This window comes from Stenella coeruleoalba (genome assembly GCF_951394435.1).
Source record: "Stenella coeruleoalba genome assembly, chromosome: 3".
Classification (NCBI taxonomy): domain Eukaryota; kingdom Metazoa; phylum Chordata; class Mammalia; order Artiodactyla; family Delphinidae; genus Stenella; species Stenella coeruleoalba.
The window spans coordinates 75,840,116-75,859,874 of NC_137148.1; the positions used below are offsets into that span (position 1 = coordinate 75,840,116).

At 34.1% G+C, this 19,759-nt stretch overlaps 1 protein-coding gene across 3 annotated transcripts in view; it reads left to right on the top strand.

The window, feature by feature from the left end:
- Nucleotides 1-19,759, top strand: part of SLF1 (SMC5-SMC6 complex localization factor 1) — a 66,167-nt gene that overhangs the window by 24,279 nt on the left and 22,129 nt on the right. Inside the window, exons 7-14 of one of the 3 annotated variants that reach the window (XM_079917129.1) lie at nucleotides 1,741-1,887; nucleotides 2,746-2,886; nucleotides 3,967-4,089; nucleotides 5,749-5,802; nucleotides 6,802-6,960; nucleotides 7,778-7,941; nucleotides 12,202-12,333; nucleotides 12,959-13,124. In XM_079917129.1, the coding sequence (XP_079773255.1) occupies nucleotides 1,741-1,887; nucleotides 2,746-2,886; nucleotides 3,967-4,089; nucleotides 5,749-5,802; nucleotides 6,802-6,960; nucleotides 7,778-7,941; nucleotides 12,202-12,333; nucleotides 12,959-13,124 (1,086 nt within the window). The remainder of the gene's footprint in view (nucleotides 1-1,740; nucleotides 1,888-2,745; nucleotides 2,887-3,966; nucleotides 4,090-5,748; nucleotides 5,803-6,801; nucleotides 6,961-7,777; nucleotides 7,942-12,201; nucleotides 12,334-12,958; nucleotides 13,125-19,759) is intronic. The other 2 variants (XM_079917131.1, XM_079917130.1) reach the window with 2 other exon arrangements.

Sequence of the window (19,759 nt, forward strand, 5' to 3'; positions counted from 1 at the left end):
TTAAAGCAAAAATAAATAAATGATACCTGATTAGACTTAAAAGCCTTCACAAAGCAAAGTAAACCATCGACAAAATGAAAAGACAGCCTACTGAATGAGAGAAAATGTTTGCTAATGATATGACCAGTAAGTGGTTAATAGCCAAAATATATAAACAGATCATACATCTCAACACCAAAAAAACAACCCAATTAAAAAATGGGCAGAAGACCTGAAAAGACATTTTTCTAAAGAAGGCATACAGATGGCCAGCAGGTATATGAAAAGCTGCTCAACATCGTTAATCATCAGAGAAATGCAAATTAAATCCACAATGTGATATCACTTCACATCTGTCAGAATGGCTATCATGAAAAAAACCAGAAGTAACAAATATTGGTGAGGATGTAGAGAAAACGGAACCCTCATACACTGTTTGTTGATGGGAGTATAAATTGGTGCACCCACTGTGGAAAATGGTATGGCAGTTTCTAAAAAATAAAAAACGAAACTAAAAGTAGAACTACCATATGACCCAGCAATTTCATTCCTGGGTACATATCAGAAAAAAAGGAAAACACTAGTTTCAAAATATCCAAGCATACCAATGTTTATAGCAGCATTATTTACAATTACCATGGTATGGAAGCAACCTAAGTGTCCATCAACAAATGAATGGATAAAGAAGATGGGAGATCTGTATAGACATATAGCTATAGTGGAATACTACTCAGCCATAAAAAATGAAATTTTGCCATTTGCAACAACATGGATGGACTTGGAGGTATACTAAGTGGAATAAGTCAAGAAGAGAAAGATAAATACAGTATGATATAATTTATATGTGGAATCTAAAAAATAAACTACTGAATATTACAGAATTAAAATGGACTTACAGATATGGAGAACAAACTAGTGGCTACCAGTCGGGAGAGGGAATAGCTGGGAGGGGCAATATAGGGGTAGGGGACTAAGAGGTATAAACTATTAGGCATAAAATAAGCTACAAGGATATATTGTACAACACAGGAAATATAGCCAGTATTTTATAATAACTATAAGTTGAGTATAACCTTGAAAAATTGTGAATCATTACATTGTATACCTGTAACTTATATAATATTGTACATCAACTATATCTAAATTTAAAAAAAAGTAAAAAGAACACATCTGTAAACATCTTGAGTTCCTTTTAGAACCCAGGAGAATGTATATCAAATTCAGGTCACAATTTCTATTTTTTTAAATTTCTTAGTGTAAAGAATAAACAATATGGTTTGCAATACTTCTTATCCATTTTAATGTTATTATACCTATTTCCTATACAAAGATTTTCTGAGATGTTTCATTTGATATGCCTAATAATGGCAAGACTGTTTGATGTAGAGCCTAAATTGTTTTCACAAACATTTGGAAAAATAAAAGAAAATAATGAAGATAACCAAATCTGTTTTGACTAATCATATGACAAATTTTGTAAAAGGCAGAGATTCCAGGAAAGAGTAAGTTAACAAAATACCTAAATTAAATGTGTTTGTAAACACAGTATATACTTTAAGAACTAAAAATATTTATTTTTCTGTTTCATCTTAGTATAACTAAAATGTAATATAATTCATAATGCTCTTTACTGTATTTAATCTCATGTGTATGTTTCATAAAACCTACATTCCTGAGGGTTTTTTTGTTGTGACTTGCATTGGTTGTGTTGAGGCTATGGCTAATCCATAGTCTAACTAAAGTATTTTTATAAACATGCAGAAAGAAGTGAAAAATCGTGATGAAGATGTTAATATTAGTTCTATTTTAACTGAACATCACAGAAAAGAAAAATACAGAGATTCTAGTAAAGATTTGAAATTTGTTAAAATGAGAAATGCCTTAGGAAGGCACACATATGGAAATCAGGTAAGACCTTCCAAATTAAAAGTAACTTATTTATATTTTACACTCTTTTCTAATAATGCCAGTTATGAAGTTGTTTCTTCTGAATTATGTATATGTTATATGTGTTTATAAAGCATTTGTGTATAATTTTTGAAAGAGTACAAAAATGAGTGCTATGTACCTACCAGCTAGGTTAAGAAATAGAGCATTACCAGCTTTTTAAGATTCTGCTGTGTCATTTCCAAACTGCATCCCTTTTTCTTCCTCTTACCCATGATAGGTAACCTCTGTTTTGGAATTTGTTTTAATATTTTCTTGTTTTTCATTATAGTTTTACCACCTACATATGTATCCCTACCAATACATTGTTTAGTTTTGCCTGTTAATGAACTTTTCTAGTTTGTGGTATTTATAATCTTCTGTGACTTGCTTTTTTGCAGGTGTATATGTTTCATTGTTTCACAGTTATACCTTTTATCCATTTTACTATTGATAAATATTTTGGTGTCTTTTTGCTGGTTTGTTTTTGATGGATTGATTGGTTTTTGTAACTGTGAGCATTTCTGCCATGAATAGTATGAACCTTTTCTTACATTACTTTTGGTGCACATGTTCAAGAGTTCCTCTAGCTTAGGATATATCCCTAAGAGAATTCTGGGTTATAAGGACTGTGCATGTTCAAGTCTACTAGATAATGAACAACTGTTTTCCAAAATATTTTACTAATGTATACCCACTCCAACAGTGAATGAGATTTTGTATTGTATATAACTTTTTTTTTAATGTGTCATAATTCAGACTCGTCTTGAATTTATATGGATTTTGTAACATACATTATTCATGTTTACATTTGTTTAATTGTGGTCTAAATATGTTTAGAAGGGAATTAAGAAAAAGGATGAAGATATTCAAAGGAATTATACTTTGAGGAAAAAACACAAAAGAGAGAAAGAAAGAGATTCCAGGAAGGACAATGAACATGACAAAATTACCGTAAGAAAGCACATTTATAGAGATCAGGTAAAACTTTGTAAGCTAAGCTGAAAGAAAACAAAGAACAGTTTTAATTTCTTTTGGCTCTTCCCTAATATCACCTACACATATAATCTGATTTTTGTGATTGCGTGCTGTGTTAAATATAACTTGTACATCTTATGAAAAGAATCTTCTTGATTTGATCTGGTGTAATATTCATAATTAATGTTATAATTAGCTTTGGTTCACAATATTTGGTTCACAAATATTTTTACATGTGTACAGAAAAAATTTGAGTTAATAATCAGGATATTCAAATATATTTTATTTTGCCTGACTAAAACAAAAAAGAAAGGTTCTGACAAAAGAGGCTAAAATTCTTAAAATGAAAAATACACGTGTATGTAGTTTGGCTAATACATTCTAATCTAAATAATCTAAATTTTAGGGGTTGGTTTTTGTTTCTTGTTTTTTTTTTTTTCGCGGTACGCGGGCCTCTCACCACCGTGGCCTCTCCCGTAGCGGGACACAGGCTCCAGACGCGCAGGCTCAGTGGCCATGGCTCACGGGCCCAGCCGCTCCGCGGCATGTGGGATCCTCCCGGACCAGGGCAAGAACCCGTGTCCCCTGCAACAGCAGGCGGACTCTCAACCATTGCGCCACCAGGGGAGCCCAGTAGCTTGTCTTTTAAACAGGATCCTTCTTGTGTTAATTTTTCTAGAATATAACTTTATTTTACAGTCTAGACAGCGTGTTTATATGTATTCAGAAGGATCTTCAGAAGAATGATAAAGGTAAATAATCATGTTTTGTGGGAACATGGCAACTAAAAAACAAAAAAACAAAACAAGGGAGAGAGAGAGGTTCCAGGAAAGGTTTGGAACAGGTTAAAATAAAAAGTACTTAAGAAAGTGCACATGTAAATATCAGGTAAAACTTTGCAATTAAAACATTTGGTTTTTAATTTTTTTAATTTCAATCTGTAATCTTTATGTAATATAATTGTAAGGACCTTTGCTGTAGTTAACACTGCATGAATGTGTTCTTGTGTTGTCTATTGGGATGCTTAGCATTTGTGTTGACACTCTTTAGTACATTGTGTAAAGTACTTTTTTGTGTATACAGAAAGAAATGAAGAATTCTGTTTTTGCTGATCATGCCAAAGAATCAAAAACCAAGGATATCAGGACAGATGTGGATATTGCTGACATAAAAAATGCCTTAAGGAAACACATATACAGAGCTCAGGTAGAACTTGACGTACTAAAAATTTTGTATACTTTTCTCTCATTCTGTAGTGTAACCAAGTATAATAATAATAATAATAATGAGTCATTTTATTATTATGTTTAATATGTCTTAAAATAATTTTATTCATTAATTTTTGTTAATAGTAATTATTGTCTGTGGACATTTAGTAAATTGCTGAATTCTCTGCCATTTATACCTCAGTGATATCACGGATAAGTTATGTGTTTTATAAACTGCTGTAACTTGTTGCTTGTTAACCTGCTATTGGAGAATGAGGGCTAGAGGATCCCCGTTTCTGTTGTCCTCGTTCAGCCTCAGTCTGAGAAAGGCTTTGAGGCTCCCTGGGTTTTGGGGAAGGGCTTTTTCAGTGTTCTTGCCCTGCCTCAAGTAATAGGGGATGATCTGGGATCACCATCTCTTCCTGCCTCTCTCTGGGAGTAAAGGATTTTTTTCCTATTTCCTTATCCAGCAGGTTATGGGTTTGCATGTGTGCCCTGAGGGTAACCACATTTGCTACCCTTCCCACAGCAGCCGCTGTTCAAGCCTCAGCCTCCACCACTAGGGAGACTTTCTTTGGTCTCCCACCCTGTCTCTTTTCGTTTACATGAGCACCCAGTGAGGTCCGTGGAGAAAACCACGCCATTGAGTGCAAACTCCCCGCATTTTGTTGATTCCCAGGGGTTCTGTTTTCTCATGCTGGCCCACACTTGGCCTTTAGTAAATGGTGAAAAATTTATGCTGAAATCTTACCCACTGTAGTGGAGTCCTCCTATTCCTGCTAAACTCTCTCAGATAAATCGGTGCTCATGTCCCATGTCCTTGGAGGCTCCTCTCTTTCTTCATATCTCTGTTTAGTTTGTTGCACTAAGACCTCTGCTGTCCTAAGGGTTCAGGTGAAGTTATCATTTCGTAGATTTTCCATTTTTATTGTTTGTAATGTGGGAAGGCCTCTCTTTTCAGCTTTCTATATCCTAAGTGGAAGCCAAGCCTCTATCATTGTTTTAATTTGTATTTCTTCTGTTAGTAGCAAGTTTGAGCATATTTTATGCCTTCACTTGCCATTTGTGTATTTCTTCCTCTGCCAACTGCTTGTTGGTACTCTTTTCTCTATTTTTTCAGTAGGTTGTTTTATACCACTGCTTCTAGAACTCTTTATATAATCAGGATATTATCTCGTTATGTTTACAAATATTTCTCCAGTATAATCTTTTAAACAAATACAAACTTACAGGTATTTTACAATAGAGGAAGATTTTACATGTGATTATATACAAAACATGACTAAATTTTTTCTCCTATGGAGTTTTATACAAAAGTCCAGAGGAGCATTTTATAAATGCTCTCTCCATTTATATTTCTGATTATTAAAATACTGAGGACAATAGACCTATTCAGGTCTTCAAAGTAAATATGACTTTACCTTTTACATTATTTTAATTTAGAAGGGGAAAATAGAGACTGTTCATAGTCATGAGAGTGCCATTACCCTAAAATGATGGAGGTCCCTAGCTAAACATGAGAATCAGATCAATTATATCTATTAATGTCTTCCTGAATCTGATTTGTAAGTTTGGCCAAGGCTTTATGCTTTGTAAGCTGAACTGTATTTTTTGACCTAAAAATGTTTAATTTTAATTAATGGTTTCTGTTTTGTAGGCTATAAGATACAGCTGCATTAGAATAGATAAACAACCAGCATACAATGTTGAGGTAAGAAATTTGGAGTAGGGTGCTGATGGGGGCAAAAAGAAGCTTTATGTTTTATTATTAGTTGTTTTGATATAAAGGTATGTGTTGTCAGCAAGACAAAGCTTCTTATCAAATTTGAAATGTAGTTTCTCTAATCAGAAGTGAAAAAGAAAAATAGTATTCTATCAAAGCTCAAAAAAAAATTCTATACAGTAATAAAAATTGATAAGAGGAATTAAAAACTTACCTTGTGCTCATCACAGGTGAGTTATGTATCCCTATTCATACATTTCATAGGTTTCATAATTACTACTTCTAGATTAAATTTTCAGTGTAATACTTATGAGTATATTATTTTCTTTATATCATTATTCATTCCTTTAAAATTGATTGTTTTAGTCCATGAGTCTTTCAGAGTATTCTTGATTCTCAACTATGTGAAATGAGTCACTTTTATTGTTAAAAATATTTTGACCAAGGGGGCTGTATTTTGTGGAACTCTTAAGAGTTATATTAATGTGCATGTTCAGAGTAATTTTATGATACTGTAGCAGTTGTCACTTTTTGCAAATATTGATTCTGCTTGATGACATCTTAATATATGTAGCATATCTTAATAGGCATAGTTTGCTTATAAGTTTAAAAGAACACCAAAAAATAATTTTGCATCTAAATTAAAACTATGTGTGGTTGTACCTCCAACTGAAGTCTCATTATCAGCCAGACTTTGCAAATGCCTTTTAAAGTTTTCCTTTAGAGGTAGTGTTTCCTCTTACTATTCAAGGTGACAGAGAATAATAAATAAAACAATAATGTATATGTTTTGCAGTGCAATTTTATTGTTGTAAGACACATTCATACAAATCATTTTTTTGGAACCACATAACAACATAGTGAAGTAGTGAGGGCAGGGATTGTTCATTTTACGGATGAGGAAATTCAGGCTCCTTGCTAATACAAAATTTCATCTCAGAATTTTCCCCTTCTTTTCTTTGAGTCATAGAATCTTTCCTTTCTTAGGTTAAAAATGCTGAATTTCCCAGAGGTGTATTAAATTTAATTGAAAGCCTCATAGAAGGACAGTTTTTTAAAGAAGCAATTGAGGAACTTTCCTCTTTGCAGTCACATTATATCCCTCCTGTTTGCCTTCTTCACGCTCTTCTAGAGAACATTCTACAGGTAAGAGCAGTCTTACGGGTTTTATAGTCTTTCAAAGAATGTTAAACTATGAACACTTTCTCAGTTTTTGTAAGTTTATAGTTTATTTTCTCTCTTCATTATTTCTTTTCCTCATTTTAATAATAAATGCAGTACCTATTTATTACCATTTCTTTTCTGTTTTTAAACTCTATGCTAGGTATTACTCTGAGTGTTTTAACTTAATATTTTCTCAGAATTGTTTTCTGTGGCAGTAAAGTATCTAATGTAAAAATCAAATTATAAGGATCTAGAATGTCATTTAGTAAATTACTCATTTAGTACACTGGTAATGATTTTTATTCATAGTATATGTAGACACTGAACTTACTCCTTGTTCCTATTGTGAAAATCACTAGGAACAGCTTTTCAAAGGTAGATTTCTAGTCATATTCTTCATCTAGGTGACAATTTGAAGAAACAACAGGTTTAAGCTATGTCAGACTAATGTTGGTGATAAGTCAGAATGTTACATGTAAAGTTTCTTCAGTTCATTTCAGGTCACATTTGGGAACTCTTTTAATCACACTATAATCATGAGAAGTAAAATGGACATATGATATAGATTAGTCCCAATAGCTAGGATTATCTAATATGTAGGTACATATTTAGAGTGTGCCTCTCTCTCAGTTGCAGTATTTAATTAGCTAAACATCATGCTTCCATCTGTTCTTTGTCCACACACATATTTTTGCCAAGAAAGTTAGGTCTAGGTTATTACAGTTTTAAACTAAATTAGCTGGTAAAACTGTACTTTTAGCTATTGTGTTTTATTTGTTTGTTTATTTTTAAATAATAGGATAACATAGATACGTTTTCTGGTCGATACTTTCATATATTGTCAGCTCTTCTTCACCTTCACCCTCCTTGGAAGTCCCCAGCCATGTCAAGATATTACTTAGAATTGTTTCAGTGTCCAACTTGTATGAAAGGGGCATGGTCTCTAATAGAAGTGCTTATCAGGTAAGGAATTTCACATGTGAGGATGTTAAATTTCATATAGTTAGTGTTCTGCTATGTATTTTTTAGATACTGATAAAAGAAGTACATTTCTTTTTAGAAAAATTTTTGTGTGTGTGTAATGTCTGTGTGTTGTATTTATTGCAAAGGCCAAGTCTAAGTTGGTCATGTTTGTCAATCATTTTATTTTTAAAAAATGTTTAATAAATATATGAAATGGCTCACAGGAATGCCAAATCATTATTTATTTTTATTTTATTTTTTAACAAAATAAGTTTGCATATTTTAAAAATTAAGAAAATGAATTTATTGGATATGAATATCATAAAATTTTGGTTATCAACAGTATAAACATTTGTAACTGTATACAATATCTGTTTTAGTGTTTCTGTTATATTTTTTCAGCTAGAAATTTGAATTTTGAAACTGAACTTAATGTTTCCTAAATATGTCATCTCTTTCATGCCTCTGCACATGCTGTCATCTGCCTAGATCCTTCCTTTGTCTTCCATATGTTAATCTCTTCAGAAATCCCTCCTATTTCTGCTTCTTTCTCTCAAACAAAAGTAATCATTTTTCTATGTCTTCTCTGATAGCTCTCTGTATCTGATAGCCTTCCTTTGTCTGGGAAGTACTTTATTTTTATCCAAATGTTCAGTTTTAGGGCGGTCCATAGTAGTAAGAGAAAGGATACTTGACTAGCCAGGCAAAAGCTAGATCTTTGGTTACCTCTTTGAGATCATAGGGATTTACCTACCATCTTGGTTGTGTTATATTTGAAGGAGGCTAATCAGCTAGCTAGCATGCATTTACTCATTCTTTCAAAAAATGTTATTGAGTAGTTACGGGGAGCCAGGCATTGTGCTATGTTTCGGGGTAAAAAGATAAAATAACAGTTCCCACACTTTTGAAGGTGTAAACACAATTCTAACACAGTACTGTTCCAGCATAGGTGTAGGATGTGAGCATATATGGTTTACATATTTGCCATTCTTCCTAATTTACAAATCTGTTTCTTCCTTCGCTGTCATCACCTTTATTTAAAAAGCCTTCATTGCTTCTTATGTAAACTGTTGCAATATCCACTTTATTGATCTTGATCCTACTTTTTCCTTTATCTTCCAAAGTACATGCTTTGGAAGCATGCTCTTTCCAAAGTGTGCTTTGGAAAGTATGCTCTTTCCAAAGTGGTCTTTTCATTTCCCAGATAAAAGTCCTTCAACACACATATCACCTGTAGGAAACATTTTAAATTCCTTAGCAAAACATGTAAGACCCTTCATGATTTAGCCCTATGTATGTCTCCATTCTTCATCATTTTCCCAGGCATGCCCAATGACTGAACTATTTTCATTTCTTATCCCTTTGCTCTTATGTTTTATCTGTCTATATAAACCTCCATTCTTGCCACCCTATAAATACCTGGCCTCTCCTAATTATCCTTTAAAATGCAAGTCAAATGTCACTTCCTATCTCTTGCCCTTTCCTTTGAGTTAAGTTTTTCACTTAAATCAGCCTCTGACTTTTTTTTTAATTTATTGTGGTAGCATTGGTTTGTAATATATTTGTTGCATGTGTACAACATTATATTTCTATTTCTGTATACCTACAGTGTGCTCATCAGCAAAAATTGAGTTTCCATTTGTCACCATACAGTTGATCCCCTTCTCTCCACCCACTGCCCTACCTCTTCCCCTCTGGTAACCACTACTCTATTCATATCTGTGTTTGTTTTGGTTTGGTCTGGTTTGCTCAATTATTTTGTCCATTTGTTTGTTTTTTATATACCACATGAGTGAAATCGTAGGGTATATGTCTTTCTCAGTCTGACTTGTTTCACTTAACATAATACTCTCAAGATCTATCCATGTTGTCACAAATGGCAAGATTTTTTTCTTTCTTATGTCTGAATAGTATTCTTTTGTGTGTGTGTGTGTGTATGTATCACATTGTGATTTATTCATCTGTTGATGGGCACTTAAGATTGTTTCCATATTTTGGCTAGTGTAAATAATGCTGCAATAAACAGAAGAGTACATATATCTTTTCAAATTAGTGTTTTCATATTCTTGGATAAATGCCCAGAAGTGGGATAGCTGGATCTTATGGTAGTCCTGCTCTTAATTTTTTGAGGGATCTCCATACTGTTTTCCATAGTGGCTACACCAGTTTACATTCCCACCAACAGTGTATGCAACCTCTGACTTTCAGAAGAGTAGATGCTCAGTGTTAAACATCTCCCTCCTCAGTGCTTATAATGTCTGGAACATAATAAGTGCCTTATAAATGCTTGGATGAATTAATTGATGCTACAGGAAATGGAATTCAGGCAGCTTAAAAGTAGACTTTTTAATAAACAGATACCCAGGTTTAATTACAAAATAATTGGGTCTGTTGGGAGTCTCGGGGAAGGTTCCCAGGAAAGTGGTAGGAATACAGATGAGCTGGGTGATACTCGTCTACTTCTGAGTGTATTTTTGTTTTTTGTTTGTTTGTTTTTGTTTGTTTTTGCGGTACACGGACCCCTCACTGTTGTGGCCTCTCCCGTTGCGGAGCACAGGCTCCGGACGCGCAGGCCCAGCAGCCATGGCTCACGGACCCAGCCGCTCCACGGCATGTCGGATCCTCCCAGACCGGGGCACGAACCCGTGTCCCCTGCATCGGCAGGCGGACCCTCAACCACTGCGCCACCAGGGAAGCCCCGTATTTTTGTTCTTATAAATTTATTTATTTATTTTTGGCTGCAGTGGGTCTTCGTTGCTGCACACATGCTTTTTCTCTTGTTGCAGTGAGTGGGGGCTTCTCTTGTTGCAGAGCACAGGCTCTAGGCACACGGGCTTCAGGAGTTGTGGCACATGAGCTCAGCAGTTCTGGCTCGTGGGCTCTAGAGCGCCGGCTCAGTAGTTGTGGCACACGGGCTTAGTTGCTCTGCAGCATGTGGAATCTTCCCGGACCTGCGTGGGCAGGCGGATTCTTAACCACTGCACCACCAGGGAAGTCCCTGAGTGTATTTTTGAAATATTTCATAATGTGTGTTTTTAGAAAAAGAGGAAAGATACTATGGTATCCATCTCTGGCAGTTTTCAGATAGACTGAATAACTATATGGTCAAGGAGGATCTTTTAGAACAGATTTGAGTATTAAATGGATTGTTACATTTAATAGCTGTTAAGGGCCCTCCTAATCTGCGAGTGTGGTATTCAAAATAGATGGGGAAGATGGAGACAGAGGTACAGAGTTATAAGTACATTGTTGGTATAATTGATAATGAAGTTGGAAGAAAATTGTAATAAATGTTGTTGCCTGGACTCTCTCTCTTAGTCCTGGAGTTCTGAGTAATTTTATGTTCTCTTTTAAAAAATACTATAGGGCTTCCCTGGTGGCGCAGTGGTTGAGAGTCTGCCTGCCGATGCAGGGGACATGGGTTCGTGCCCTGGTCCGGGAAGATCCCACCTGCCGTGTAGCGGCTAGGCCTGTGAGCCGTGACTGCTGAGCCTGCGCGTCCGGAGCCTGTGCTCCGCAATGGGAGAGACCACGGCAGTGAGAGGCCTGCATACCGCAAAAAAACAAACAAACAAACAAACAAATACTATAGAACTGTGCTGTCCAACCCCATAGCCAGTAGCCACATGTGACTATATTTAAATTTAATTAAGATTAAATAATTAAAAATTCAACACCTCAGTTTTGCACAAGCCACATTTCAGGTGTTCAGTAGAACATGTCCATCATCATGGAAAGCTCTGTTGGATAGGACTGCTGCAGAAGATGGAAAGAAAATAAATCCTGAATTTTTAAAACTTCAAAAAAAATAGCTCTAAATGACCTTCATTTTACTAAATAATGAAAAATGAAATAATTTTGAGTAAGAGGAGGATTATAGGGAGTATTATAAATTGAAAGTGTAACTGGTCATCTGAATCAAAAGGGTTTAATGAAATTCATAGTTTTTTTTTCTTTTTCAGTGAAATAAAGAATACAAGGGGAGAGTACCAGATGGTTGTTAACCATTAACAATCATTGAAAAATAGAGAAATTAGATCTCTATTATTAGAAAATTAACTGTCATGGGGTATTTGACAGGGTTTAATTTTTAAAGGAAGAAAATATATTATTCATAAAATTTTGTTGAATTTGCTTTATATTTTGTTAGAGCAAGCTTTATTAAAATTCCAGTGATTTTCTGAAGAAAGAAATACTTTGCTCACAAATTACTCAATGAGTTGTTGCATGTTATATGATTGTTGGGTTCATGTTTTCCAGGTCTTGCCTTTTCAGTGAAAGTTTTTGTCATCAAATTTCAGAAAATATTATTGGCTCTAAGTTGCTCCACCTGACACTGCTCAAATTTTTCTTTAATTTAGTTAAAAGTGAAGTCCGACATCTGAGTCAAAAGTAAGTTTTAATCACCAAAAAACATTTTTTCTATATATTGTCTTATGTACCATTTTTCTAATTATTTATCTACATATTTCTAAAAAAAACACCTTGTTTTCTAGTTTCAAGTATATAGATTTATTTTAAAAACATATGTCTAGATTCAGTCCTTCAGTAGCTGTAAATGTTTGTATGCTTTTTTCATGTTTCCTTACTTCACATTTTTATTTTTCACTAACTTACACATTTGGATAGGTAAGACTGTTTTTATTTTTCAGAATTTGTATATTTTTGAATTCTTTAGTAACTGAATGCTTAAGTAAAAAGCTATACTAGGTTTAATACTGAATCTATAATATCTGTAAGTTCTGCCTATGTTCTAAACCCTGCAGTTGCATTAGTGTGTACTTGTTGATGATTATGTTGAAATGGAGCCATTTAAAAAATTTTGTTTATTATAACTAGATATTATAATCCTTATATATTAATAGACTTCTATATTCAGAAATTGCTAGAATTTTTTTGTTTTATGACAAAATATTATGCCTAATAACCATAATGATCAAATTAGCAGATATTATGCCTAATAACTGTAGTGGTCAAATTGGCATAAAGATATACTTTTCATTCATATTTTTATTAGGTTGTATGACTGGTCAGATTCTCAGAGTCTGAAAATAACAGGAAAGGCAGTTCTTCTTGAAATCTTTTGGTCAGGAAGCGAGACATCTGGGCTTTTAACCAAACCAATAAATATGCTTTTGGAGTGGACTATATATTCTCACAAGGAAAAATGCAAGTCTAGTGATGTAAGTAGGATTAATTTACAAATAAATATTGGCCTATGGAAAAAAGTACTTCTTTGAAGTATGTGTCTTTTTTCTTCCCTTTATTCTTTGAATTACTTGAGACAAATTAACATGCACCCAAATACATCGTTTTCTACTTCGTTTATCTAATTTTAAGGTAAAGATTCTTGGAGGCTGGTTTTGTCATCTCACACTTGGCTGTAGTTCTACATCCACATTTGGACAGGTACTTGACCATTACTGTTAAGAAATCTATAGTTACTTATCACTCTAGATTTTTTTATTTTTGTACATTTCAATTTTTAAGGAACTTGTGATTATAAAAATTGAGTGAATCCATACAACTTTTTGGTACTACTAATAAAAAGTTCTACTTGTTTTTTAAAACACCTTTCTGGATGTTAAGAGTTATTTCCTGAACCATTTCTTCATAAGTAGGTTTTGCTTATTAGAAAATCAGCATGCAGTGATTTTAGTATATTATCTATATGAAGGGTAACCAGGAAAATTAAATGCAGAAAATATGTAAAGTGCATAGCAACATACTGCCCCACATTTTAGGTGCATAATAAGTGTTAGTCACCTTTCCTTTCAAAATGAGCTTTTGGGGACTTTATTATTTACATTTTTATATCATTAATTTCTGCTCATTTTTTAAAATTCCTTTCTTTTTGTCTTCTATCTTGAATATTTGAATCTTTTTTCTATTTAGTCTTTATTTCTAATATGTACACTTAATATAAATTGCCTTTTGAGTGGAACTTGAGATTCATTCTGCAAGTTTTGATACTTTAATCTCGGGTGCTCTTATTGTTTTTTTCAAAGTGTTTTTTATTGTCAATTACAAATTCCCCTTTGATCCAAGAAATATTTTAAAAGAGTGTTTTAAAACTTCTAAATGGATGGCTTTTAGTTGTCAGATTTTGTCTATGCTTTTGTTATTAATATCTAATATTAAATTATAGTTAAAAATGAGCCCTGTATGATTTCCGCTTTCTGAAATTAACTCAACTTTTCTTTTTGACCTCATATAAGATTAGAGGCCAAAATGTGTTTTCTCTGTTATTCTACATTTTTCTCTATCACCTATTAGGTCAAGCTTAAATGTTTTAATCAACTCCTCTGACTCTACCTTGGGAATTTATTCTTTTTTTTTTAACAGTGTCTGCTTTATATACAGTGATGCCTTCTTGTTATTCATGACTGATGTATCATCATAATTGCTAGCTAGGTAATATTTTCTTTGGGGATAGAAAACATAGTAGATGGAGTGGAGACCTCTGGTGTTAAATAACCATGAAGTCCCTTCTAGCTTAAGGAAAATTCTTACATAGTTTCTCTTCTAATTTATTTCCTCTGATCCTTTTTCGCTCCTCTACTTTTTAAGTTCCAAATGAACTTATGTCACACCTCCTCTTTGTATCCTCTGTGTGTTTTACCCTCTCATCTATATTTTCCATTTTTTTCTGTACTCGGAGCATTCTGGATAGTGTTTTCATCCAATTTCTAGTTCACTAGTCTCTTTTCAGCTGTATCTAATATGATAAACATGGCTATTGCATTTTTTATTTTTTGTATTTTTCCCAGTTTTAGACTTTTTCCTTCCAAATTACTATGATATATTTTTATGGTTTCTGGTTCCCTACGAAGTTTTCAAGGTTTTCTTTTGTCTTTGAACATGGCGATAATAGTTATTTTACAGTCTACATCTGATTATTCCATATTTGACGTTTTTGTGAGTCAGTTTGTATTTGTTGTTTCTGCTGTTTCCTTCTTTCATGTCTTTTATATTCTCTTGCAAGCTAGTTATGTTTGACTGTGTGCCGTAAATTGCATTTGAAAAATTATTTGTAGAAATAGTTTGTGGCAAAGACACAGAATATCTCCCTCTAGCGAAAATTTTTGTTGTGTGGTTCAAGGGTTCCTGGATAGTCAAAGTAAAGTACAGGGCCACAGATACATGTTGTTTTGCTTCTGATTCATGCTTGCTTTGAGACTGAAGCCCTGCAGGGTGTCAGCGTACTGGGCATTAGGCCTTGGGCTATGACTTTTATACTCCTTTTTCCCCTAGGCTCCAAACTGTGTATCAGCTCTTTCTCTGGGGTCAGCAAATGTCCTTAGGGCAAAGTCAGCTAGCTTTGAATGCCTCACTTGGTTTTTACCTTCTCCTAGATCTTGGCTGAGCAATTCCTCTTAACTTTACTGAAGATATTTTACATATTTTATTCAACATTTTAAGTTTTCTTCTATAAGATGGTTTATCTGAATTACCTAGGCCTCCATTATTAGAAACAGAACCCCTTACTGATTTTTAAAAATTCTATTTAGGGAGTGTGTGAGGCATTCTTTAAAGAAAACATTCTTTTCAGGGCTTTTTTCTTTTTTTTTTTTTAATTGGCATTAAAAAGGGAGGATTGTTTCTGGGTATAACTAGATGTCTAAGCTAAAACTGATAAAATCCTGATTATCATCTGCCTTTTTTCTACTGTTTAGACAATAGAATCATTAAGGATAGAAAATATTTCCTCGTTAAGGAGCATTTCTTTTTTATCCATTTGATTATATAAATGAAATTGCTCTTTTATAATTGAAAACAATAATAAAACGGATGTTTTCACAGTTTTACTAAATCACCAAAGGACTGCCACAGATAAGAATCTACTTAGGGAATACTAATGTAAATAGTAACAAATTCATACATATTTAACTTGAAGATTTTTGTTCAGATTTATAAATAAATGTAACATATTTGTGAAGCAATGTACCATAAATTGTACCATCAGTTGTAATACGAGAACTGGTTTTAAACTTTGCAAATTAATATTTTAACATTTGAATTGCTTAAATTCATATAAACTGTTTTTTTATTGTGGTACTTTATGTGTTAGAATTCATTATTGTACTTAATTAAATCTTTTTGGCAGTTTCCAATTTCAAGAATTCCATGCATGTTCCCAGACATCGTTTTCTGTACTGTAAAGCATTTGTATCTTGATTTGCTTAGTTGAAGCATTCAATTTAAGTCATTAGCTAAACAGAAGTCCTCAGTTTATGCTAATATTGTTTTGTCATAATGTCAATCAGAATGTATTGCAGAGTGACACAGTGGCAATGAATTTCATTGTCATAATCTGAGAAAGCTTTGGGCTTTCCTTGGCAAAGAGCAGAGGTGGGATGTGTCAAGGTTATGGAGGAGGTACACATTTTACTAAGCTTGGTGGTTAGTTCTGCTTTTCTTTGTGGATGTCCTTAAATACTATTTAACCATAACCCTACAATTATTGGTAGAAATGGAAGCTAGTTTCTGTTGAAAGATAAGGAAATTGAGGCTAAAGAATATAAGTAACTTATTCAAGGTATCACAGCTTCTTAGGGCAAAACCTTGACTAGTGGCCAAGTCTCCACTGCAACATACTTTCTCTTACTTCACATGTCACTGTTTAAAATAGGAAGAGGCACAGTATGTACATTATGTTTGCATCTTTCTGCCAGAGGTACTAGAGGAGCAGTTTGTCATCTATTGCTGTGGGATATTGTGGAAAGCCCTAACCTGAGAGTCAGAGGCCAAGAATCAAGTTTGTTCTGCATTATATACTGGTCAATTTTTGGAAGATTGCCAAGTTTGTAAACTGAAGATTACTAGTCCTGGTAGATAATAGAGATATTGACAGAATGTCTTCTAATAGCCTTTCCCTATTAGAAGGGAGATCTAAGGTAAATATATGTCATATGTGCAAATCATATCTATCTTTCATTTCTTTGTTAATACTTAGGGTATTTATGTTCTGTTCTTTCAGCTTTAGCAAACATTTTGGTATTCCAAGAAAGCTTTTCTCTTCTGATGGTTTTTTTTTGCCATTTTCCCACTAATCCACTTCCAAAGCATATATATCCATGGTGCTAGAAATAGTAGCATTGTTACGTTACAGTGAGTACAGTCCATAGCACAGTGTCTTGTTCCTATGGTTATAGTGAGTGTCATAGTTAAGAAAGTAGTGTAAAAGGATCCAAGAACCTGATTTGAAAGTATCTTTTTATATAAAAATTTTCTATGATATATATGTGGTATGTGGTAGGTATGTTTAGCCAATGACACACAGGTAGAATAACTTTGGCAAATTTTTTCTTACCATGGTAAAGGAACTACAGTCTTTCCTTGCAGGTACTGTAAGACGTACCTATCTCTAACTGCTTAATAACAATAATTTCAAGGTGAATTGAATAGTAAGCAATATTTTTTTTTCTATTGTCTATAGCTACTTTTCTCACTTGTTTGCTTCCTTTTAACAAATTTTCGGAATGCCCACCAAATGCCAATTATTGTAAGGCCCTGGGGATACTACGGTATCCCAGATGTAAATCCATGGTTTCCTGAAATTCCTGATCTAGTGGAGGATAAAGACAAGTCTACAGGAAACTATAATATACTGTGACAAATTATGTTATGGGAGCCAAGTCCTGGTAGGGTTTTGAACAAACCCCCATATGGGCTTGTTTTTGCTACCCAGCAAATATCTCTCTGATCCTTCACCCATTTGGAGTCAGCATACACGTGGAAAATGCAAAATCATTTCATTATTAGCTAAAACCAATTTACAAGGTAAAATTACTGTTCTAATAACACATTCCACAGCCAATCATCAAATATATTTAGACTTTCTGCTTCTTAGGATGGTCTGCTCATCAGCTCTCTTCCAATATAGATGGTATGAGATTGCCCACACTCCAAAGGCTTTATTTTTTTTTTTCCCAAGAGATATATTTTATTTTATTATTTTTTTTCATTTTAACATCTTTATTGGAGTATAATTGCTTTACAATGGTATGTTAGTTTCAGCTTCACAACAAAATGAATCAGTTATATATATACATATGTTCCCATATCTCTTCCCGCTTGCGTCTCCCTCCCTCCCACCCTCCCTATCCCACCCCTCCAGGCGGTCACAACGCACCGAGCTGATCTCCCTGTGCTATGCGGCTGCTTCCCACTAGCTATCTACCTTACGTTTGGTAGTGTATATGTGTCCATGCCTCTTTCTCGCTTTGTCACCGTTTACCTTTCCCCCTCGCCATAGCCGCAAGTCCATTCTCTAGTAAGTCTGTGTCTTTATTCCTGTTTCACCCCTAGGTTTTTCATGACATTTTTTTTTCTTAAATTCCATATATATGTGTTAGCATACGGTATTTGTCTCTCTCTTTCTGACTTACTTCACTCTGTATGACAGACTCTAGGTCTATCCACCTCATTACAAATAGCTCAATTTCATTTCTTTTTATGGCTGAGTAATATTCCATTGTATATATGTGCCACATCTTCTTTATCCATTCATCCGATGATGGACACTTAGGTTGTTTCCATCTCCTGGCTATTGTAAATAGAGCTGCAATGAACATTTTGGTACATGACTCTTTTTGAATTATGGTTTTCTCAGGGTATATGCCCAGTAGTGGGATTGCTGGGTCATATGGTAGTTCTATTTGTAGTTTTTCAAGGAACCTCCATACTGTTCTCCACAGTGGCTGTATCAATTTACATTCCCACCAACAGTGTAAGAGGGTTCCCTTTTCTCCACACCCTCTCCAGCATTTATTGTTTCTAGATTTTTTGATGATGGCCATTCTGACTGGTGTGAGATGATATCTCATTGTAGTTTTGATTTGCATTTCTCTAATGATTAGTGATGTTGAGCATTCTTTCATGTGTTTGTTGGCACTCTGTATATCTTCTTTGGAGAAATGTCTATTTAGGTCTTCTGCCCATTTTGGGATTGGGTTGTTTGTTTTTTTGTTATTAAGCTGCATGAGCTGCTTATAAATTTTGGAGATTAATCCTTTGTCAGTTGCTTCATTTGCAAATATTTTCTCCCATTCTGAGGGTTGTCTTTTGGTCTTCTTTATGGTTTCCTTTGCTGCGCAAAAGCTTTTAAGTTTCATTAGGTCCCATTTGTTTACTTTTGTTTTTATTTCCATTTTTCTAGGAGGTGGGTCAAAAAGGACCTTGCTGTGATTTACGTCATAGAGTGTCCTGCCTATGTTTTCCTCTAAGAGTTTGATAGTTTCTGGCCTTACATTTAGGTCTTTAATCCATTTTGAGCTTATTTTTGTGTATGGTGTTAGGGAGTGATCTAATCTCATACTTTTACATGTAGCTGTCCAGTTTTCCCAGCACCACTTATTGAATAGGCTGTCCTTTCTCCACGGTACATTCCTGCCTCCTTTGTCAAAGATAAGGTGACCATATGTGCGTGAGTTTATCTCTGGGCTTTCTATCCTGTTCCATTGATCTATATTTCTGTTTTTGTGCCAGTACCATACTGTCTTGATTACTGTAGCTTTGTAGTATAGTCTGAAGTCAGGAAGCCTGATTCCTCCAGCTCCGTTTTTCATTCTCAAGATTGCTTTGGCTATTCGGGGTCTTTTGTGTTTCCATACAAATTGTGAAATGTTTTGTTCTATTTCTGTGAAAAATGCCAGTGTTAGTTTGATACGGATTGCATTGAATCTGTAGATTGCTTTGGGTAGTAGAGTCATTTTCACAATGTTGATTCTTCCAATCCAAGAACATGGTATATCTCTCCATCTATTTGTATCATCTTTAATTTCTTTCATCAGTGTCTTATAATTTTCTGCATACA